We start from the raw sequence: 24860 nt of genomic DNA on the forward strand, positions 1-24860 counted from the left end.
GTAATTCAGTCATATCCGACCAGTGTCATATCCGACCTGAGTCATATCCGACCGGAGTCATATCCGACCGGAGTCATATCCGACCGGAGTCATATCCGGAGTCATATCCGACTGGAGTCATATCCGACCGGAGTCATATCCGACCGGAGTCATATCTGACCGGTGTCATATCCGACCGGAGTCATATCCGGCCGAAGTTATATCCGACCGGAGTCATATCCGGCGTCATATCCGACCGGTGTCATATCCGACCGGAGTTATATCCGACCGGAGTCATATCCGGAGTCATATCCGGCCGAAGTTATATCCGACCGGAGTCATATCCGACCGGAGTCATATCCGGCGTCATATCCGACCGGTGTCATATCCCGGAGTCATATCCGGCCGGAGTTATATCCGACCGGAGTCATATCCGACCGGAGTTATCCGACCGAGTCATATCCGGAGTCATATCCGACTGGAGTTATATCCGACCGGAGTCATATCCGACCGGAGTCATATCCGGCCGGAGTTATATCCGACCGGAGTCATATCCGACCGGAGTCATATCCGGCGTCATATCCAACCGGTGTCATATCCGACCGGAGTCATATCCGACCGGAGTCATATCCGGAGTCATATCCGACCGGAGTTATATCCGACCGGAGTCATATCCGACCGGAGTCATATCCGGCCGGAGTTATATCCGACCGGAGTCATATCCGACCGGAGTCATATCCGGCGTCATATCCAACCGGTGTCATATCCGACCGGAGTCATATCCGACCGGAGTCATATCCGGAGTCATATCCGACCGGTGTCATATCCGACCGGAGTCATATCCGGCCGGAGTTATATCCGACCGGAGTCATATCCGACCGGAGTTATATCCGACCGGAGTCATATCCGGAGTCATATCCGACTGGAGTTATATCCGACCGGAGTCATATCCGACCGGAGTCATATCCGGAGTCATATCCGACCGGAGTTATATCCGACCGGAGTCATATCCGACCGGAGTCATATCCGGCCGGAGTTATATCCGACCGGAGTCATATCCGACCGGAGTCATATCCGGCGTCATATCCAACCGGTGTCATATCCGACCGGAGTCATATCCGACCGGAGTCATATCCGGAGTCATATCCGACCGGAGTTATATCCGACCGGAGTCATATCCGGAGTCATATCTGACCGGTGTCATATCCGACCGGAGTCATATCCGGCCGGAGTTATATCCGACCGGAGTCATATCCGACCGGAGTTATATCCGACCGGAGTCATATCCGGAGTCATATCCGGCCGAAGTTATATCCGACCGGAGTCATATCCGACCGGAGTCATATCCGGCGTCATATCCGACCGGTGTCATATCCGACCGGAGTCATATCCGGCCGGAGTTATATCCGACCGGAGTCATATCCGACCGGAGTTATATCCGACCGGAGTCATATCCGGAGTCATATCCGACTGGAGTTATATCCGACCGGAGTCATATCCGACCGGAGTCATATCCGGAGTCATATCCGACCGGAGTTATATCCGACCGGAGTCATATCCGACCGGAGTCATATCCGGCCGGAGTTATATCCGACCGGAGTCATATCCGACCGGAGTCATATCCGGCGTCATATCCAACCGGTGTCATATCCGACCGGAGTCATATCCGACCGGAGTCATATCCGGAGTCATATCCGACCGGAGTTATATCCGACCGGAGTCATATCCGACCGGAGTCATATCCGGCCGGAGTTATATCCGACCGGAGTCATATCCGAACGGAGTCATATCCGGCGTCATATCCAACCGGTGTCATATCCGACCGGAGTCATATCCGACCGGAGTCATATCCGGAGTCATATCCGACCGGTGTCATATCCGACCGGAGTCATATCCGGCCGGAGTTATATCCGACCGGAGTCATATCCGACCGGAGTTATATCCGACCGGAGTCATATCCGGAGTCATATCCGACTGGAGTTATATCCGACCGGAGTCATATCCGACCGGAGTCATATCCGGAGTCATATCCGACCGGAGTTATATCCGACCGGAGTCATATCCGGCCGGAGTTATATCCGACCGGAGTCATATCCGACCGGAGTCATATCCGGCGTCATATCCAACCGGTGTCATATCCGACCGGAGTCATATCCGACCGGAGTCATATCCGGAGTCATATCCGACCGGAGTTATATCCGACCGGAGTCATATCCGACCGGAGTCATATCCGGCCGGAGTTATATCCGACCAGAGTCATATCCGACCGGAGTCATATCCGGCGTCATATCCAACCGGTGTCATATCCGACCGGAGTCATATCCGACCGGAGTCATATCCGGAGTCATATCCGACCGGTGTCATATCCGACCGGAGTCATATCCGGCCGGAGTTATATCCGACCGGAGTCATATCCGACCGGAGTTATATCCGACCGGAGTCATATCCGGAGTCATATCCGACTGGAGTTATATCCGACCGGAGTCATATCCGACCGGAGTCATATCCGGAGTCATATCCGACCGGAGTTATATCCGACCGGAGTCATATCCGGCCGGAGTTATATCCGACCGGAGTCATATCCGACCGGAGTCATATCCGGCGTCATATCCAACCGGTGTCATATCCGACCGGAGTCATATCCGACCGGAGTCATATCCGGAGTCATATCCGACCGGAGTTATATCCGACCGGAGTCATATCCGACCGGAGTCATATCCGGCCGGAGTTATATCCGACCGGAGTCATATCCGACCGGAGTCATATCCGGCGTCATATCCAACCGGTGTCATATCCGACCGGAGTCATATCCGACCGGAGTCATATCCGGAGTCATATCCGACCGGAGTTATATCCGACCGGAGTCATATCCGACCGGAGTCATATCCGGCCGGAGTTATATCCGACCGGAGTCATATCCGACCGGAGTCATATCCGGCGTCATATCCAACCGGTGTCATATCCGACCGGAGTCATATCCGACCGGAGTCATATCCGGAGTCATATCCGACCGGTGTCATATCCGACCGGAGTCATATCCGGCCGGAGTTATATCCGACCGGAGTCATATCCGACCGGAGTTATATCCGACCGGAGTCATATCCGGAGTCATATCCGACTGGAGTTATATCCGACCGGAGTCATATCCGACCGGAGTCATATCCGGAGTCATATCCGACCGGAGTTATATCCGACCGGAGTCATATCCGACCGGAGTCATATCCGGCCGGAGTTATATCCGACCGGAGTCATATCCGACCGGAGTCATATCCGGCGTCATATCCAACCGGTGTCATATCCGACCGGAGTCATATCCGACCGGAGTCATATCCGGAGTCATATCCGACCGGAGTTATATCCGACCGGAGTCATATCCGACCGGAGTCATATCCGGCCGGAGTTATATCCGACCGGAGTCATATCCGACCGGAGTCATATCCGGCGTCATATCCAACCGGTGTCATATCCGACCGGAGTCATATCCGACCGGAGTCATATCCGGAGTCATATCCGACCGGAGTTATATCCGACCGGAGTCATATCCGACCGGAGTCATATCCGGCCGGAGTTATATCCGACCGGAGTCATATCCGACCGGAGTCATATCCGGCGTCATATCCGACCGGTGTCATATCCGACCGGAGTCATATCCGGCCGGAGTTATATCCGACCGGAGTCATATCCGACCGGAGTTATATCCGACCGGAGTTATATCCGATCGGAGTCATATCCGGAGTCATATCCGACCGGTGTTATATCCGACCGGAGTTATATCCGACCGGAGTCATATCCGACCGGAGTTATATCCGACCGGAGTTATATCCGATCGGAGTTATATCCGACCGGAGTCATATCCGGAGTCATATCCGACTGGAGTTATATCCGACCGGAGTCATATCCGGAGTCATATCTGACCGGTGTCATATCCGACCGGAGTCATATCCGGCCGGAGTTATATCCGACCGGAGTCATATCCGACCGGAGTTATATCCGACCGGAGTCATATCCGGAGTCATATCCGACTGGAGTTATATCCGACCGGAGTCATATCCGACCGGAGTCATATCCGGAGTCATATCCGACCGGAGTTATATCCGACCGGAGTCATATCCGACCGGAGTCATATCCGGCCGGAGTTATATCCGACCGGAGTCATATCCGACCGGAGTCATATCCGGCGTCATATCCAACCGGTGTCATATCCGACCGGAGTCATATCCGACCGGAGTCATATCCGGAGTCATATCCGACCGGAGTTATATCCGACCGGAGTCATATCCGACCGGAGTCATATCCGGCCGGAGTTATATCCGACCGGAGTCATATCCGACCGGAGTCATATCCGGCGTCATATCCAACCGGTGTCATATCCGACCGGAGTCATATCCGACCGGAGTCATATCCGGAGTCATATCCGACCGGAGTTATATCCGACCGGAGTCATATCCGACCGGAGTCATATCCGGCCGGAGTTATATCCGACCGGAGTCATATCCGACCGGAGTCATATCCGGCGTCATATCCAACCGGTGTCATATCCGACCGGAGTCATATCCGACCGGAGTCATATCCGGAGTCATATCCGACCGGTGTCATATCCGACCGGAGTCATATCCGCCGGAGTTATATCCGACCGGAGTCATATCCGACCGGAGTTATATCCGACCGGAGTCATATCCGGAGTCATATCCGACTGGAGTTATATCCGACCGGAGTCATATCCGACCGGAGTCATATCCGGAGTCATATCCGACCGGAGTTATATCCGACCGGAGTCATATCCGACCGGAGTCATATCCGGCCGGAGTTATATCCGACCGGAGTCATATCCGACCGGAGTCATATCCGGCGTCATATCCAACCGGTGTCATATCCGACCGGAGTCATATCCGACCGGAGTCATATCCGGAGTCATATCCGACCGGAGTTATATCCGACCGGAGTCATATCCGACCGGAGTCATATCCGGCCGGAGTTATATCCGACCGGAGTCATATCCGACCGGAGTCATATCCGGCGTCATATCCAACCGGTGTCATATCCGACCGGAGTCATATCCGACCGGAGTCATATCCGGAGTCATATCCGACCGGTGTCATATCCGACCGGAGTCATATCCGGCCGGAGTTATATCCGACCGGAGTCATATCCGACCGGAGTTATATCCGACCGGAGTCATATCCGGAGTCATATCCGACTGGAGTTATATCCGACCGGAGTCATATCCGACCGGAGTCATATCCGGAGTCATATCCGACCGGAGTTATATCCGACCGGAGTCATATCCGACCGGAGTCATATCCGACCGGAGTCATATCCGGCCGGAGTTATATCCGACCGGAGTCATATCCGACCGGAGTCATATCCGGCGTCATATCCAACCGGTGTCATATCCGACCGGAGTCATATCCGACAGTTCATTTACAATTTTGTGTAAATTAGGCAACTATTTTTTTTTAAATTGAATTCGAAATGAAATGACGGAGATAAATTGATTTATGATTTACATTTGATTTGCTCAGATTTAACAAGATAGCAAAAATAATGAAAGTTACAATATTTATAATGATCTATTTGAAAACATTTAATATTCCTCGAATATTTCATTACGGTACGGGAAGTTCCAGCAATTCACCTGAAAGTACGATACCATACACCACGAGTTTATGTTAAAGTTATTTTACTAATAATTCTGGTTCTTGTCTATTCAATCATAAACATTTGATACTGTTTATAAAGACTATATAAAGAAATAGCTAATAAATTAATTGACCTTATTACGGTTTAGTGATAGTTTCGTAAATAATTCACTAGAATTTCGTTCAAAACAAATATATTAAATTGCTAATGTAATTTTCTAAGAATTCGCAATTGAAGATTTTAATGTAGACAAAATATGTTTATCTTATAATATAAATTTGATTAATATAAATTTTTATAACAAAAGGTTCTGACGGATTCAAATTTTAATAAAAGCGGCAGCAACGCGTGGCCGGGTATGCTGGTATATATATATATATATATATATATATATATATATATATATATATATACAATTACTATAACTCACCCTACAAAAAGTTTAAAAAATCAACTATTTTCTATGATTCATTCATTATTTTATTACTAAAGTACAAAATCATACCAAATATATTTCGTATTTTTATTTAAAATTTTCATTTCCATCTAAGATCTGCAGCTAAAGAAATGTGATCTGATGGAAAAACTATACTGGGCAAAGCAGTATTTGCTTGAAGTTCTTCTAAACTTGGAAAGGGAACCACCTGAGGTAAAAAATTAAGTACCAAGTTTATAAATTTGTAAATATAAATTTGGGGGTAGATACTAACCTGTTGTACATCAAAAGAATCGTCTTGATAAAATATGTAATCGAGACAATCAGCAAAACCGACGGTATAGTTTGTGTATTGAGGAGTGCCACAGGCACTCCCCATTTTTATATTTTGGGATAAAGATACACCTTTGACGGCTTCTTCTACGTCTAAAAATTAACATAATTAATACACAAATATACGTTTTTTTTTTGAATATTATTTTTACTTGAACTCCAATCTGGTACGTCCTCAGGTACACTTTGTTGAGTCATTAATTTATAAATGCCACATTCGGGGGTGCTATTAAAATCGCCACAAAATATTAAGGAAATTTTTTTATCTGCAAACTGAATTCGTATATTAATTTTAAATATGTCTGAAAAGTATTTTAGTATTTTTTTACCTGTTGTTTTGATTCGCAAAGAATATTATGAACCCATTTCAAAGCAAAAGCAAATTGTAGTAACCTAATGTGATCTGCATCCGGATGAAAATATAAATGTATATTTGCTACTAAGAGCATGTGGTCTTTTTTATCTAAATAGTCGAATAAAACTGCCTGGAAGTAATAATTATTCAAGTAACAAGACTTGTTAAACAAATTTTAAAAATTAAATGTCTAGAACTGAAAATGACTCTAAAAAGTGTTGAAGAAAATACTTCTCATAGGCCGAAAACATTTAGGAAATATTTTAGGAAAATTGATTAAGTAAAAACATTAATTTGCGATGAAAAAACGTTTTTACCAAAATTCAAAAGCTGGGGGATGTTTAAACCGATTTTTTCCTAAATTTAAAGAACGATATGAATCATTGATGAAAGAAATCTTTTTAAAAAATTTAAAAAATAGATCTTCATATCAGAAATTTTCTTAAAATTCAGAGAATGACATGAAATAAATTATGATGACAAAGACTTTTTATACAAACTTTAAAAATTAACTTCCCATAGGGTAAGTTATAGTAATCGTCCAAAATCGTGAATGATAATTTTTGCATATTTTTACGTTTCCGGGGTTTCTGAACATTTTGGCATACCTTCGAAAAAATGTATGATGGCTTTAAAAAAAACTTCAAATTTTTTAGAAAAATTCAAAGTATAATTCAAAATTGTCAAAAATCTCATCTTTTTCAAAAAATTGTAAAGGTTTTTTGATAAATTTAATTTTTGGTACGGCAAGTTCCAGCAATTTGCCTTAAGGCACGATACCATGCACCACTAGTTTATTAATTTCCCGTAGGGTAAGTTATAGTAATCATCCAAAAATCGAGAGTAATAATTTTTGCATATTTAACGTTTCAAAAGTTTCTGAACATTTTGGCATACCTTCGAAAAAATGTATGATTGCTTCAAAAAAACTTTTCAAAAAAATTCAAAGTATAATTCAAAATTTTCAAAAATCTCAGTTTTTTCAAAGATTTCAAAAAAATTTAAAGGTTTTTTGGTAAAGCTAGTTTTTGTACGGAAAGTTCCAGCAATTTGCCTTAAGGCACGATACCAAGCACTACTAGTTTATTAATTTCCCGTAGGGTAAGTTATAGTAATCATCCAAAAATCGAGAGTAATAATTTTTGCATATTTAACGTTTAAGTTTTAACAAATTATGTAAATATTCTCACAATTTTTATAAAAACTCAAAATTCCCAAAAAAGAGTTTTTTGTTCTAAATTTTTAGAAATTTTTTACGTTTCAAAGGTTTTTGAACATTTTGGCATACCTTAAAAAATCGTTCTAAATTTTTAGAAAGTTTTTACGTTTCAGAATTTTCTAAACATTTTGGCATACCTTAGATAAAATCGATATATGTGTGTGTGTGCGGATACAAATTTTCGTCGACGATTTCGGGCGCACGGATCAACCGATTTGAATAATTCAAAAAAACATTCGATTCCTATCGATAAGGAGACGTGCTGATTAGTTTTTGGCAAAGGCAGGTCCTGCCGTTTCGGAGATACGGTGCAAAGAGTGCCGAAAATAGAAATCGAGTTTTTGAGAGAACGGAGCGTCCGATTTGAATAATTCAGAAAACATTTTACTTGTATTGACGAAATGAAGATCTGGTTAAATTTTGAAAATGCAGGTCTAGTGGTTTCGGAGATCTAATAAAAAATGTACAAAATAATACGATTTGGCTGTCAAAAATGAACATTAGATATATGTACATCGTATTATCAGATATTTTATAAAGATTATTATAATAAGTACATTTATATGGGTTTCGTACTAATAATACAAAAAAATCGACATATAAAAAATCCAATTTTTCAAAAAAGACGAATTTTTACAAAAATTTCTCAAAAATCTATTTTTTTTTTCAAAGTTTTGCCAAGTTTTTTTTAATAATTTAGATTTACGGAAAGTTCCAGCAATTTGCCTTAAGGCACGATGCCATGCACCACTAGTTTTATATTATATAATAAAAAATATTCTTATGTACAAAATAATAATTATGTTACCTGAGCTGCTGTTGTCCTTTGCAAAATCCTCTCAACTAAAGGAGCATTATTTTCAATTTTGCACCACAAATCTTTAAAAATATCCTGTTTATTTATTTCTTCCCCAAGAATAATACCAAACTTATTTATTTTACTAAAAAATAAATATTAAACATATATGTATGTACAATATTTTTATTAAAAGTTATTATATTTTTTTGTACCTAAACCGATTTTTATTATAACATATTGTTAAACCTTCTGCAACACTTGCACCTTTTTTTTTAAACACACCCTCGAATCCAATGGTGTTTAAAATCGGTGTTAAATCTGAATCAAAAACTTTGCAATCTACTTCTTGCAGACAAGCTATATCAAAATTGTAACCTGGGGAAATTTTATTTATTTATTTATTTATATATATATATATATATATATATATATGCACTTGAAAAACTTTTGCAAATATTCTATTACATTTTACCTAATAATTCTTTTAAAAACAATTGTTTTCTGTAATCAATTTGTAGCGCATAGGCGGACAATAAGGATGCAAAACAGTTCTAGTAAAATCACTATCAGCATACAGGTCAGCTAGTATGTTATAAGAACATACACGAAAACTGCAATACATATTTATTAACAAAAAATATTATATAAACAGTATACAATTCCCTTCTAACCTATCACCGGACAATTTCTCTTTCGTATAAAGATGTCTAGTATCAAACGGACACAATCCAGGACCAGCTTCAACATTATTTGCAGAAATGCATTCAGCTTTAGGTCCTTCGTCAGTGGTTTCACAAACAACTTTCAATTTATGACCAATTTCATCGTTCGTTGTATTTATAATAAAGCCTTCGCCTATACTAATCCAATTTACATTCTCTGGTTTATGTTTGTCCGGGTCATATATACCTTTGTACCACAAAAACTTGCATTTATCCATAGTTAGAAATTGTAGTTCCAGTTTATTAGGGTACACAGGAAAGTCTGCAAGTATCGATGTAGGTAGTTGTAACGTTGTGATCCATGGAGGATTGTATATGATTTTGTACGTTCTATCGATTACATGTGCTGTTATACATTGATGATTATGAATTACATCTTTGCAAGTATCATCAGGACCTAGAACTTCCTCGTTTTTGTAGAATTTTACATCTATTTCAGGTAGTGTAACTTCTGGTTCCACAGATTTCTTTTTCTTTTTAAGTCTTTTACAAAAGGCTTTTTCTAAATTTGCGTTCATTCTAGCTGTACATACTGTGATATTTTCGGATACATTTCGACTAAAATTGAATTCTCTATCGACACCAAATTTGTCGTTGGTGTATCTAAAGGATATTTGTACATTTTCAGAATTTTCTTCTTGCCTGAGGTACATGTGTTCCATGTTTAGAATCATTTTGTGTATGGAACGTTTGTCATGAAAATTTATTATTTGGAAACGAATACCGCATATTAACCTCAGCATTAATAAATAGTAATGTAAATTATCAACTAATTAACACTAATAATATAAATACACTAGTTATAACCATAAATTTTACACTTTAGTAGCACATAACCTCAAAACTTTGACATCTTCAATTTGACACCTAACCTCACTTTCTTGCAGTTTTTGATAGCTGCTTAAATGTGCACATCTGCATTAATTATTATTCAAATAAAAAACAACGGTTGATTAAACATAATTATTTATAACAAATACAGTATCCTTTTACAATTGTAAAACAAAAGAAATTAAATAGTTAATATATTAACAAGATTCCTTCAACTTCAACTTAAACAAATATTAAGAAATTGTATACACTAATTGCTGAAACCTAAAATATCTTCTTAAAACCCTTCTAATAATAAAACTTATTACATCTGCGGCAACTGATCTATGGGTGTAGCAAAATTGAAGTCTTCTGGGAACAGTTTAGATGCTGACGGATACATTAATTTATAAGATTGTCTTATTGTAACATCAGCTACACCAGCAATGTCACCAATTTCTTTTTGACTTCTTTTCTCCTCAGACGCCTGGGTAAAGGATAATTGAATATTAACGCAAGTTTTATGATATTGTAAGATTTATTATTATACCTGTGATGCCATGTAAATAGCAGCAGCCGCTACAGAAATTGGTGATCTACCAGGCACAATATCGAATTCTACAGCTTTTCTAGCAATGTGGGTTGCAGCCCTTTGTACCATATTCGGCAAGCTAAGGTTTGAGCAAAATCTTGACATGAAATCTGCTGTTGTTATAAGGTCAACGGATGTTTCCAGAGCCTTTAGTATTAATTTGAAGCATCTTCCTATTTCTCGTTTGCTTATTTTGCTAATAGCACAAATTTCTTTGAAGGTACGGGGGACACCTTCTTGTCTGCATGCAATGTATAGGCAAGCTGATGCGATTGCATCATTTGCTCGGCCTTTTAGATTCTTACCATCATGCACCTGGTAATAGACACATAAATATATATATATATATATATATATATATATATATATATATATATATATATACAAAAAATACTTAGAAAAATCGGTCCAGCCGTTTTGGAGTTTAGCCCAAACAAACATACAAACAAAAATTTTAAAAATTGTCAATTTGAAAACAACTATTTCAATATTTCAAACAGACACTACAATTTTATTTATATATAGTATATAGTATATAGCTTGAATTTAAAAATATCTTGAGAAAGTCATGAAATATAGAGCTTGGTGTTCCACAAAGCACTATTCTTGGACCAAACCATTTTTATTTATTGTATTTATTAATGAATTAATTTAAAAAAATGAGGAAATCATGCTAAATTTGTGGAACTATTTGTTAATATTATCTCGTATGTCAGTCATAGGACTTAGAACTTCTTAGCATCAGACACATATGGGTGATAAAATTAAAAAAAAAAATTAATTTGAAAAGGACTATTTCAATATTACAAACAGACACTACAATTTTATATATATATATATATATATATATATATATATATATAGCCTTAATTTAAAAATTATTTAAGAAAATCATAAAATATAGAGCTTGGAGTTCCACAAAGCACCATTCTTGGTATATATATATATGTATATATATATATATATATATATATATATATATTACCTGTTTGAATAAATTATTAGCACGATCTACAATTGTTTTCGGCAAATTAATTCTATCAGCCATGTTATTAATTTCCCTAAAGGCATTTATTAACGTCCTATCTGATGTACTCATTGTTCTACGGTTCTGATATTTTGAAGCGCCAAAAGCATCAAAAGAAGCGTCACCTCTTCCAGGACCTAAAAATAAAAACAACAGGTTTAGGAATATAAAACCAGAAATGTTTACCTTTGTAAGAGTGTTAAAGTGGTCATTTACCTATCATTGTTGATAAATCCCCTCCGCTCAACAAAGGATTTTCAGGACCACCGACACGAGATGGATCAGCACCTCCTTTTTCATTATTGAAAGTTCTCCACTCAGAACCGACGTCTATAACCCTTCAGAATAAATTCAATACATTAAACTCGCTGTCAAACTACCCTAGTTTAATTTTATTACCTGTCTCCTACTACAAGACCACATTCTGAACAAATTTGGTCCCCGGCTCGATAATCTTCAATCAAATGTGCATCAGGGTGTGCAGGGCAACAGACCTTATTGCTGTACCCCTCATGCCTGCAAAAGATACCAAAATAAACCCATTTACTCTATTATTATTAACAATTTCAATAAAAATATGGATGGACTTGAGTCTACCTTGAAGATGAAGCCATTTAATTAATATATAAATACCAGTCTTATACTATTTTACTAACAAGTCACTAATTGTATGTGTATGGTTCTCATTTATATTTATGTGATAATAATCAAAATGTTGCTTTTGACTAGAGTTTTATTTAAATATAAACATTGAGTAAAGCAAAACCGACAAACATAAATAAGAAAAAGCATAAATGACATATGGTGACAAGATGCAAGTACCAATAGAGGAATGTAAAGTTTGGTGGGAAATTTGAATTCCTTGCAGAGGTAGTAAACAGTTGAGAGGATAATATATATATATATATATATATATATATATATATATATATACATAGATAAAAGAAGAGTATATATATATATATATATATATATATATATATATATATATATATATATATTAAAACAATAAATAATGAACTATTCATTTATAAGTTTCGACACGGTATATGTGTCATCATTCAGCAATATATTTAAAATTTATACAGTATCTAAAAGAATTTTTACAAAGTTTAAAAATATTAAGTTTAAATATAATAAATAAAATAATCAACCAAGTAAAAAATTGATACCTACCACACCAGCGAAACAATCACAAAATTTAAACTAACAAAATTGAAAATAAAACATAATAATAAAGTAAAAATAATAATAAAACACCCGATAAAAGCCGAAGGGTTCACGAAAGTTGATGCAGGAGTGGAATTTCAAAGACAGTTAAACACAATACAGAAATTAAATTTTAAAAATATGAAAATATAGAATTAAATGACTAAAACTAAAAAAAGGTCAAAGATTCGAAGAATTGTTATTAAAAAAAATGATAATATTATGATAAGTGTCATTTACTAAAAGAGCAGAATTTCGTTTATTAACGGGGTTTAAAAAGATAAAAACAGATTCAGCAAATTTTCTGAGGGCACCATTTTTTTCTTTATGTAAAATAATAGGATTTTTAACATTAAAAGTATGGTTTAAATTAATGACATGTTCCGAAATCAAAAAAATCTAAATCTTATATATGTATATTAGATGGTAGAGTCTTGGATTTGTAATTATTTTGTAGAGCTTCAAACAAAGAATCCAAAAAGTAATAAAAAACAAAAAAGTTTTTCAAAAAGATAATTTTTTTTTAAAAAAGATAACTATTCTCATATAACAAACTCAAAAAAGACATAATTTAAAGAAATTTTGAATTACAAAATTTGTTTCTCCGTCTAAAAAGATATTTATAAAATCACTTCTTTTGATAAAAACTTTTATAGTTTAATTTAGTAAAAAATCAATTATACCGGCAATTAATTATGTTTTTTTCAGTAACCTTTACTTAAAACTATCTACATTTATTAACATTTTTAATATTTTTTAACTTCCCGAAGGAGAAGTTTATGTTTTCATCAAAAAATCCGATTCGCTAATTTTATGTTTTCTCGACGTTTCAAGCCATTCTGAATCGAATGAGACCAAATTTGGAAAAAGTATGTGTGTGTGTGTGTGTGTGTGTGTGTGTGTGTGTGTGTGTGTGTGTGTGTGCGTGTGCACCAACAGATTTTTTGCCGTAAATCGCCGTTTTCTCAAAAACGGCTGGACCGATTTCAAAAATTTAAAAGCCATTCGATGTATTTCGATGAGGACTATTGTTTGACAGTTTTGTGCGACGATCGGCCAAACCGTTTCTTCGTAAATAGCAGAGAAGTGAAAACTCTTTCGTCCACGTTTTAGCCCGCAGTTATGAATCGATTTTGAAAATTCAAAAATCGTTCGAAAGATATTGGTTGGGAATCGTGCTGATTAGTTTTTGGTAGAGATCGGCCGGGCCGTTTTCTTGTAATAAAGTTTTTAAAAAAATATTTCGACGATTTTTATGATTATTTTTTTGACGATAGATACCATAGTCTTCTAGATCATACTAAAATATTACGGCCCTGCGACAACTGGTTCAGCTTTAAAAATTCGTCAAAGTTTGCAAAAATCAGTATGGTCTTTTTGGCATTTGTCAAAATTAGACTTTTGATCGACGTTTTCTCAAAAACGCCTGAACCGATTTTAGAAATTTAAAAGCCATTTGATGTATTTCGGTGAGGACTATCGTTTGTCAGTTTTGTGCAACGATCTGCCAAGCCGTTTCTTTTAATTTGAAAAAAAGTGTTGAACTTTTCGTCCACATTTAAGCTCATCCTACCGAACCGATTTTGAAAAATCAAAAACTGTTCGAAAGATATCATTTGGGAATGATGCTGATTAATTTTAGGTGAAAATCTACCGAGCCGTTTTCTTGTAATTAAATGTTGAAAAAAAGTGTTAAATTTTCGTCCACATTTAAGCTTATCCTACCGAACCGATTTTGAAAAATCAAAAACTGTTCGAAAGATATCATTTGGGAATGATGCTGATTAATTTTAGGTGAAAATCTACCGAGCCGTTTTCTTGTAATTAAATGTTAAAAAAAAGTGTTAAATTTTCGTCCACATTTAAGCTTATCTACCGAACCGATTTTGAAAAATCAAAAAACTGTTCGAAGATCGATATTAGTTGGGAATGATGCTGATCAATTTTGGGTGAAAATTTACCGAGCCGTTTTCTTGTAATTAACTGTTGAAAAAAAGTGTTAAATTTTCGTCCACATTTAAGCTTATCCTACCAAACCGATTTTAAAAAATCAAAAACTGTTCGAAAGATATTAGTTGGGAATTATGCTGATTAATTTTAGGTGAAAATCTACCGAGCCGTTTTCTTGTAATTAAATGTTGAAAAAAAGTGTTAAATTTTCGTCCACATTTAAGCTTATCCTACCGAACCGATTTTGAAAAATCAAAAACTGTTCGAAAGATATCATTTGGGAATGATGCTGATTAATTTTAGGTGAAAATCTACCGAGCCGTTTTCTTGTAATTAACTGTTAAAAAAAAATTTAAGCCTTTTTTCATGGAACTTTTTTTGGCGATATACATCATGGTCTTATAGAACTTACTGTAATATTACGGCCTTACAACAAGTAGTTTAATTTTAAAAATTCGTCAAACTTTGCTAAAATTATTATCGTTTTTTTTTTTAAGTAGGATTGATGAAGTATATTATTTACACTTTTTTTTGATTAAGTCGATTATTTACACATATCGGGAAGTTCATGTAATTTGCCTCAAGGCTAAATACCAAACCAACTAGTTTTATATAATCCACACATTTATTAACTTCCCGAAGGAGAAGTTTATGTTTTCATCAAAAAACCCGATTCGCTAATTTTATGTTTTCTCGACGTTTCAAGCCATTCTGAATCGAATGAGACCAAATTTGGAAAAAGTATGTGTGTGTGTGTGTGTGTGTGTGTGTGTGTGTGTGTGTGTGTGTGTGTGTGTGTGTATGTGAACAGATTTTTTGCCGTAAATCGACGTTTTCTCGAAAACGGCTGGACCGATTTCAAAAATTTAAAAGCCATTCGATGTATCTCGACGAGAACTATTGTTTGTCAGTTTTGTGCGACGATCGGCCAAGCCGTTTCTTTATAAATGGCAGAAAAGTGAAAAATTTTTCGTCTACGTTTAGCCCGCAATTCTGAATCGATTTTGAAAATTCAAAAACCGTTCGAAAGATATTGGTTGGGAATCGTGCTGATTAGTTTTTGGTAGAGATCGGCCGGGCCGTTTTCTTGTAATAAAGTTTTTAAAAAAAAAATTTCGACGATTTTATGATTATTTTTTTGACGATAGATACCATAGTCTTCTAGATCATACTAAAATATTACGGCCCTACGACAACTGGTTCAGCTTTAAAAATTCGTCAAAGTTTGCAAAAATCAGTATGGTCTTTTTGGCATTGTCAAAATTAGACTTTTGATCGACGTTTTCTCAAAAACGCCTGAACCGATTTTAGAAATTTAAAAGCCATTTGATGTATTTCGGTGAGGACTATCGTTTGTCAGTTTTGTGCAACGATCTGCCAAGCCGTTTCTTTGTAATTTGAAAAAAACTTTTCGTCCACATTTAAGCTCATCCTACCGAACGATTTTAAAAAATCAAAAAACTGTTCGAAAGATATTAGTTGGGAATGATACTGATTAATTTTAGGTGAAAATCTACCGAGCCGTTTTCTTGTAATTGACTGTTGAAAAAAAGTGTTAAATTTTCGTCGACAATTAAGCTCATCCTACCGAACCGATTTTAAAAAATCAAAAACTGTTCGAAAGATATTAGTTGGGAATGATACTGATTAATTTTAGGTGAAAATCTACCGAGCCGTTTTCTTGTAATTAACTGTTGAAAAAAAGTGTTAAATTTTCGTCGACAATTAAGCTCATCCTACCGAACCGATTTTGAAAAATCAAAAACTGTTCGAAAGATATTAGTTGGGAATGATACTGATTAATTTTAGGTGAAAATCTACCGAGCCGTTTTCTTGTAATTAACTGTTGAAAAAAAGTGTTAAATTTTCGTCGACTATTAAGCTCATCCTACCGAACCGATTTTGAAAAATCAAAAACTGTTCGAAAGATATTAGTTGGGAATGATACTGATTAATTTTAGGTGAAAATCTACCGAGCCGTTTTCTTGTAATTAACTGTTGAAAAAAGTGTTAAATTTTCGTCGACATTTAAGCTCATCCTACCGAACCGATTTTGAAAAATCAAAAACTGTTCGAAAGATATTAGTTGGGAATGATACTGATTAATTTTAGGTGAAAATCTACCGAGCCGTTTTCTCGTAATTAACTGTTGAAAAAAAGTGTTAAATTTTCGTCGACATTTAAGCTCATCCTACCGAACCGATTTTAAAAAATCAAAAACTGTTAGAAAGATATTACTTGGGAATGATACTGATTAATTTTAGGTGAAAATCTACCGAGCCGTTTTCTTGTAATTAACTGTTGAAAAAAAAATTTAAGCCGATTTTCATGGAAATTTTTTTGGCGATATACATCATGGTCTTATAGAACTTACTGTAATATTACGGCCTAACGACAAGTAGTTTAATTTTAAAAATTCCAAAAAAAGTCAAAGTTTGCTAAAATTATTATCGTTTTTTTTTAAAGTAGGATTAATGAAGTATATTAATTACACTTTTTTTTTGATTAAGTCGATTATTTACACATTTCGGGAAGTTCATGTAACTTGCCTCAAGGCTAAATACCAAACCAACTAGTTTTTATCATTTTTATTTTGATTAAATTGTCATATTTCTGTACATTATTTTTCCCACAATTTTATTCAGTTTATATAAAAAAATCTTAGCTTTTCTTAAACACTTTATAAAAAGCTTTTCTTAAACATATTGTTTGCTTAAATCTTTGCTTATATATATATATATATATATATATATATATCTATATATATATATATATATATATATATATATATATATATGTTTATATATATATATACTAGCTGACCAGGCAAACGTTATTTGGCCATAAACATTATTACTAGTCTTTTTTTATTTTTAGTATAAAAGTTAGTAACTGATTGCTAATGTGGTGTTTAAATAGCAATTGCAAAATAGTAATGGAGTTCCTATCACATTAATATGCTAAAATTTGTATATATTTTCCAAAATATGTTTTTTTAATCAAATTGTAGGCATTTTTAACATATATATGTATATATTAAAACTCATTTTGTTAATGTGATAAATGATAAATTTGATCAGTTACCATTTTTGAATTTTGCGCCAACATGAAGTTCTTCACCTCTGCATTCCGCCGACCGACTTATTTGTCAGTAATGTCCGACAACATGATAACTATTACAACTAGTAGACGTCATATTTCATAACTTGTAAATATATATAAAGAAATTAATTAAAATACGATTTATTTGGTCGACTTGTGATGTGTTCTAATAATTTCTATAATTCCCCCCAATCAATTCCGAACCTATGAATCAGTGACAAAGTGTTAAAAACCTTTTAAACTATTCAACTGTGACAGTCTTCCAAGACTGATCTAATTCTGCTGCTGTTACATATTTATATAAAATATTTTTTCAAAAATGCCCCTGTTTGGAAAATCGCAAAAGAGCCCGGCAGAATTGGTAAAAGCTTTAAAAGAAGCGGTCAATTCGCTGGAACGGGGCGACAAGAAGGCAGAAAAGGCTCAGGATGATGTTAGCAAAAATTTGGTTAGTAACAAAGAAAAGTGGAAAGTTTTTCGGTGACGATGGTTTAATTAATTTTTATTCGTTTTCTGCAGGTGCTTATTAAAAATATGTTGTACGGAACATCAGATGCGGAACCGCAAACAGATATAATTGTTGCACAATTAGCTCAGGAATTGTATAACAGCAATTTATTGCTCTTGTTAATTCAGGTATGGGAATGTCATTTCAATTAAATTTGATACAATTGAATATCACGAATAAATCTCAACTGTATATACTGTCTTACTTTCATGACCGTATTTAGAATAATATTAAGTGTGACATTTGTCCTTATGAAGATATTTTTGCACTTGCAAATATTCCATTGAAGTGACAGCTCAGATTTAATAATTTATAAATCTGATATATACTGAAAATACTATTTTGTTAGCATCATTTGATGACCCATAACAGTATAAATAATTAAATTATACATTTACTGTAAAGGAAATCAGTATTATGAGTCATCGAGAATAAAATTAAAAATTCAAATTTGAGGTTATGTTCAACATTTTCATTACAATACATTTTTATTGTATTATTTCTTTTTGAACATAAGTTTATTAAGTATTTTTTTGTGTAATTGTAGATAATAGTTATTTTTACAAACCAAGTTGTCTACATTTTATTATTTTGGGGTTAGTTTTGAATTAAAGTTGATAACATTCGATATATTGTAAATTCACTATATAATATTATATATATATATATATATATATATATATGTATATGTATGTATATGTATGTAGGTATGTATGTATTAGATGGTAGTCTTGGATTTGTAAATATTTTGTAGAGCTTCAAACAAAGAATCCAAAAATTAATAAAAAACAAAAAAGTTTTTACAATGTACACAAAAGAATGAGGCAACATGAATTAAGTGTGGTTCACCATAAACAAAAAAAATTTCAAATGTACCCTAGTACAACACTCTGTCGAAAATGCCCACTTGTTTAACTTCACTCCTAAAATTTTATATCATGAAAATTGCATCTTTAAGAAGTCATTTGCGAAAAGTTGTCTTATACTTATGAATGCTTCTAATAGTAATAAAATTAGATCAGATCACAACTGGTTACATGATTGATTCTCATTTAAATTTTTTACACTTCTTGACTAATAATTAATATCGACGTCCATTTGAGATTAATAATAAGTATTTATATCCTGATATATAAAAGCAACACGCACACATATACACACAGATTTTAAGTCAAAGTAAATAAATAATGAAATTGTTTTTTTAAAAAACTTTTTTGTTTTTTATTACTTTTCGGATTCTTTGTTTGAAGCTCTACAATATATGTATGTATATATAATATATGTAATATATATAATTCAGTAAGTATTTATGGTGTATGTATCTTTTACAGAATCTAAGCCGAATTGACTTCGAAGGCAAAAAGGATGTTGCTCAGGTTTTTAATAATGTCTTACGCAGACAAATTGGTACAAGATCACCCACAGTGGAATACATTTGTACCAAACCAGAGATTTTATTCACATTGATGACCGGGTAAGTTATAAAATAATTATATCAATATTATATATATTTATATATATATATATATATATATATATATAATATTGATATATATTATAAAAATATTTATATCAATTATTTATATTTATTTTATTTTAGATATGAGCACCAAGAAATCGCCTTGAATTGTGGAACAATGTTAAGAGAGTGTGCAAGATACGAAGCGCTTGCCAAAATAATGCTCCATTCTGAAGATTTCTTCAACTTCTTTCGATATGTTGAGGTTTCAACTTTTGATATTGCATCTGATGCATTTTCCACATTTAAAGTAAATACAACCAATTATTTTATCTCATCTATATTTGTCTTCTGTATTATTTTTTTTTTTTTATCTTTTAGGAGCTTTTAACACGTCACAAAATGCTGTGTGCCGAATTTCTTGAAACAAATTATGATAAAGTATTTAATCATTATCAAAGATTATTAAATTCTGAAAATTATGTCACCAGGCGTCAAAGTTTAAAGCTATTGGGTGAGCTGCTTTTGGATAGGCATAATTTCACAGTAAGTAGAAAAATTATTTATATACATATATATATATATATATATATATATTATTTATATATATATATATATATATATACATATGATTTATTTTAAATTTCAGGTTATGACAAGATATATATCTAATCCTGATAATTTGAAATTAATGATGAATATGCTGAAGGAGAAATCAAGGAATATTCAGTTTGAAGCTTTTCATGTGTTTAAGGTAAGTTCTGGTGATTTTATGTATTTTAGTATAGCAAATTTAGGACATTTTTTTACATGTTTTGTGATGGCTCAAAAATTTTATTCCGAACATTTTAAGTTGTATACATTAGTAAAAAATAGATAAAATTGACTAAAATCTAGTAAAATCTGTTATATACACTTGGATATTGAAATTTTGAACAATTTTTAGTTGAAATGCGTACTATAGTATTTTGATCATTAGCAATATGTGGATTTAGGACATTTTTTCAGTTTTCTTCAAATAACTTTTAATTTTTAACTTCCCGTAGGGTAAGTTATTGTAATGGGCCGAAAATCGGAATTGAAAATTTTTACATTTCTCGACGTTTTGAAGGTTTCTGAACGTTTTGGCATACCTCAGAAAAAATGGATGTGTGTGTGTGTGTGTATGTATGTGTGGATACAAATTTCCAGTCACGTTTTAGGGCGCACGGATCAACCGATTTGAATGGTTCAAAAAACATTCGATTCCTATTGATAGGGAAAAGAGCTGATTAGTTTTTGGCAAAGGCAGGTCCAGCCGTTTCCGAGATACGGAGCAAAGAGTGCAGAAAATAGAAATCGAATTTTTGAGAGAACGGAGTATCCGATTTGAATGATCTAAAAAACATTCAATTAGTAATGATTGGGAGAAGTGTTTATTAGTTTTTGGCAAAGGCAGGCCAGTCATTTCGAAGATACGGAGCTAAAAATGTAAAAAATGGCAGTTTTTGAGAGAAATAAGCGTCCGATTTAAATGATTCAAAGAACTTTCAGCTTGTCTTAACAAAATAATTGATTTTGCAAAAATTTGTACCAACTTTTTTTTTTTTTGTATATCGAAAATATTCCAGATTTTATTTTTAATTCTGACTATAGTTCTAATATACTTTATAAATAATTTCAACTCTGCAATTCAGTTTATATAATTCTTATAAATATTAGACAATGTTACAATATTTATAATAATCTATTTGAAAACATTCAGTATTCCTCGAATATTTCGTTACGGTACGGGAAGTTCCAGCAATTTGTCTCAAGGCACGATGCCATAATTGCCTCAAGACAGAATTCCACTTACAGCTAGTTATTCTGGACATTATAATTTGTTTACATTAGTGAAAACTAGATAAAATTTACAAAAATAAGACAAAAACTGTTATATACACTTTAGTATTGAAATTTCGAATAATTCGGAATTGAAACGCTGATTTTAGTATTTTGACTATTTGCGATATACGGATTTAGGACATTTTTTTTATTTTTCTTCAAATAACTTTGGATTTTCATTGCGGATATTATAAATTGTTTATATTAGTGAAAACTAGATAAAATTTGCTAAAACCTGGTAAAAATTGTTATATACACTTGTATATTGGAATTTTGAATAATTCGTAGTTGAAATACGGACTTCAGTATTTTTATACAGTTTAGTTTGCACTACATGGAGTTGGTACATTTTTTTACTTTTTTTTTTCAAATAGCTTTCAATTTTTATTCTCGACAATATAATTTGTTTACATCAGTAAAAGCTAGATAAAATTAACTAAAATCTAGTATAAATTATTATATTCGCTTGTATATTAAAATTTTGAATAATTTGTAGTTGAAATGCGGACTTTAGTATTTTTATAGTTTGCGCTACATGGATTTGGTACATTTTTTTGCTTTTCTTCAAATATCTATAAATTTTCATTCTGGACATTATAATTTGTTTACATCATTTTACAATACATTTACATTTATTTTAGATACTGTTATTAAATATTTAAAAAATTGTTGGATGATGACACACATACCGTGTCGAAACGTATTCATACGTAGTTTACAGACAAAATTTACCTAAATCTAGTAAAAATTGTTATATATACTTGGATATTAAAATTTTGAATAATTCGTAGTTGAATTGCGGATTTTTAATCATTTGCGTTATATGCATCTAGACATTTTTTACATTTTTTCAAATAACTTTTAATTTTTATTCTGGACATAATAATTTATTTACATTAGTAAATACCAGATAAAATTTACTAAAACGTAGTGAAAACTGTTATATACACTTGTATATAGAAATTTTGAATAATTCGTAGTTGAATTGCGGATTTTTAATCATTTGCGTTATATGCATCTAGACATTTTTTACATTTTTTCAAATAACTTTTAATTTTCTATCGGGACATTAAGTATAATACATTAGTAAAATCTAGATAAAATTTACTTAAATCTAGTAAAACTTGTTATATACACTTGGGTATTAAAATTTTGCCTAATTTATAATTGAAATGCGGACTTTAGTATTTCCATAAATTGCATGATATGCATTTAGAACATTTATTTCCTTTTGTAATTTTCGGGGCATTCTAGTTTATTTTTTCTCCTTTAGGTGTTTGTAGCGAATCCAAATAAGCCAAAACCAATCCTGGACATACTTTTAAGGAATCAAGACAAGCTCGTTGATTTCCTAACAAAGTTCCACACAGACAGATCCGAGGATGAACAATTCAACGACGAAAAAGCCTATTTAATAAAACAAATTAAGGAACTGAAACCAGTTGCGGAGACACAATAGCAATCATCGATAAAAGGATCGTTATCATTCGATCTAAACGAGGATTGAAATTTGCATTACTCTTTTCTAAAGATAATCAAAGTATTTTTTGAGTTTTTAAAATACTTCTAGTAATGCCAATAATAAATTAAAGGATAAGATATAGACTAATTTAGACAGTTCTTAAGCAATCGCGGAAAAGGATCGATTAGTTAGTGCTATATAATAATAGACAGGGATCGATTATACTTTTAAGCAAATTAATAAAAAAAAAACAACACTGATCATTTTATTTATGCCTAGTATTAGATGCATCAAAAATTATTAAAACATTTCTTTGTCATTATTATTATTGTTTTTGAATGGAGTGTAATTATCAGCACTTTTTAAATCAAAATACTTTTATTGATATATTAAAAAATGTAGTTTTACATTATTCCAAATGTTGAATATGACTTTTTGATATTTTTCATGTTGTTATTGGTTATCCATCTCATGTGTAAATTATCATTTATCGATTGTTATTGCTTTTCTGAGAAATTGCTTTTCGCTTTTATATAAATATTTGTAAATAAAAGATACTTGCATACTGTAATTGTAATATAAAAGAAAATAAATTACATTTCAAAAGTATTATTATTTAAATCTTTTTGTTTCATTTTTATTTTTCCAATTTTGTTTTCTCAACGTTTTAAGTCATTCTGAATCGTTTCATACCAATTCTGGAGAAAATATGTGGAATAGAATCCACTATTTTTTATGTAATATTTTTTTTACCGGCGATTAACGTAAAGATTATGTAATTATTACGTAATGTACATGTTGCATACTTTTTACGGTAAAATTACCTAACTGTTTTTTTTTTATTTTATTTATTTATATATTATTTTCATATCTCAGTCAGGGGTGTCTGGTATGAGAGATTATTAAAACAAATTTCATATTTTATATTTACATATCATTTGTTTATACAATAATATAATATTTATTATATTTAATCATCTATCTTTGAATATCTATTCAATCTTCAAAAAATTTGATAATTTTTTACCTCACGTAGACTTTTTCCTTTCAAAAACGGCTGAACCGATTTTAAAAATTTAAAAGCCATTTGGTGAAACTTAGCTTTATCAGTTTTATGACTTATAATAATATATACATACATACAGGCAGCATGTATGTAATTTATAACATATTATTAATATGTTTTATATATTTTCATTATTAAAAAATATATTTAATTTTATTTTATAATTTTATTTTCTAAAATAATTAATTTTATTAATGTAAAGTGTTATTTTTATTTAGTTTTATATAACCAGTTACGTAATTTTACTGTAGCAATTATGAAACGTACGTTACGTGATAATTACATAACCTTTGCATTAATCGTCGGTAAAAAATATTACGTAATAA

The 24860-nt window shown here is 33.6% G+C and overlaps 3 protein-coding genes across 3 annotated transcripts; 1 reads left to right on the forward strand and 2 right to left on the reverse strand.

The window, feature by feature from the left end:
* Positions 1–6155: 6155 nt before the first annotated feature.
* On the reverse strand, positions 6156–10291 carry LOC113369412 (2',5'-phosphodiesterase 12-like). The gene is given in 9 exon segments (XM_026610163.1): positions 6156–6263; positions 6330–6481; positions 6541–6661; positions 6718–6873; positions 8771–8903; positions 8974–9136; positions 9234–9281; positions 9284–9372; positions 9433–10291. Coding segments are annotated over 9 exon segments (1764 nt in total). The 5' UTR covers positions 10227–10291.
* A 262-nt stretch (positions 10292–10553) lies between these two features.
* Positions 10554–12680, reverse strand: LOC113369411 (transcription initiation factor IIB). The gene is made up of 6 exons (XM_026610162.1): positions 12510–12680; positions 12312–12428; positions 12129–12250; positions 11871–12049; positions 10844–11200; positions 10554–10780 (listed from the first exon to the last, which is right to left on the reverse strand). Exons 1-6 carry the CDS (start codon positions 12524–12526, stop codon positions 10619–10621), a joined length of 954 nt encoding a protein of 317 aa, XP_026465947.1. The 5' UTR covers positions 12527–12680; the 3' UTR covers positions 10554–10618.
* A 5580-nt stretch (positions 12681–18260) lies between these two features.
* On the forward strand, positions 18261–23597 carry LOC113369409 (protein Mo25). Its single transcript, XM_026610161.1, has 7 exons — positions 18261–18621; positions 18693–18809; positions 20013–20155; positions 20282–20450; positions 20522–20686; positions 20790–20894; positions 23280–23597. The coding sequence occupies exons 1-7, from the start codon at positions 18493–18495 to the stop codon at positions 23463–23465; spliced, it is 1014 nt and encodes a 337-aa protein (XP_026465946.1). The 5' UTR covers positions 18261–18492; the 3' UTR covers positions 23466–23597.
* The last annotated feature ends 1263 nt before the right edge of the window (positions 23598–24860 follow it).

Source organism: Ctenocephalides felis, unplaced genomic scaffold, assembly GCF_003426905.1.
Source record: "Ctenocephalides felis isolate EL2017-DRISC unplaced genomic scaffold, ASM342690v1 CF-g0.4_SCAFFOLD_01325, whole genome shotgun sequence".
Classification (NCBI taxonomy): domain Eukaryota; kingdom Metazoa; phylum Arthropoda; class Insecta; order Siphonaptera; family Pulicidae; genus Ctenocephalides; species Ctenocephalides felis.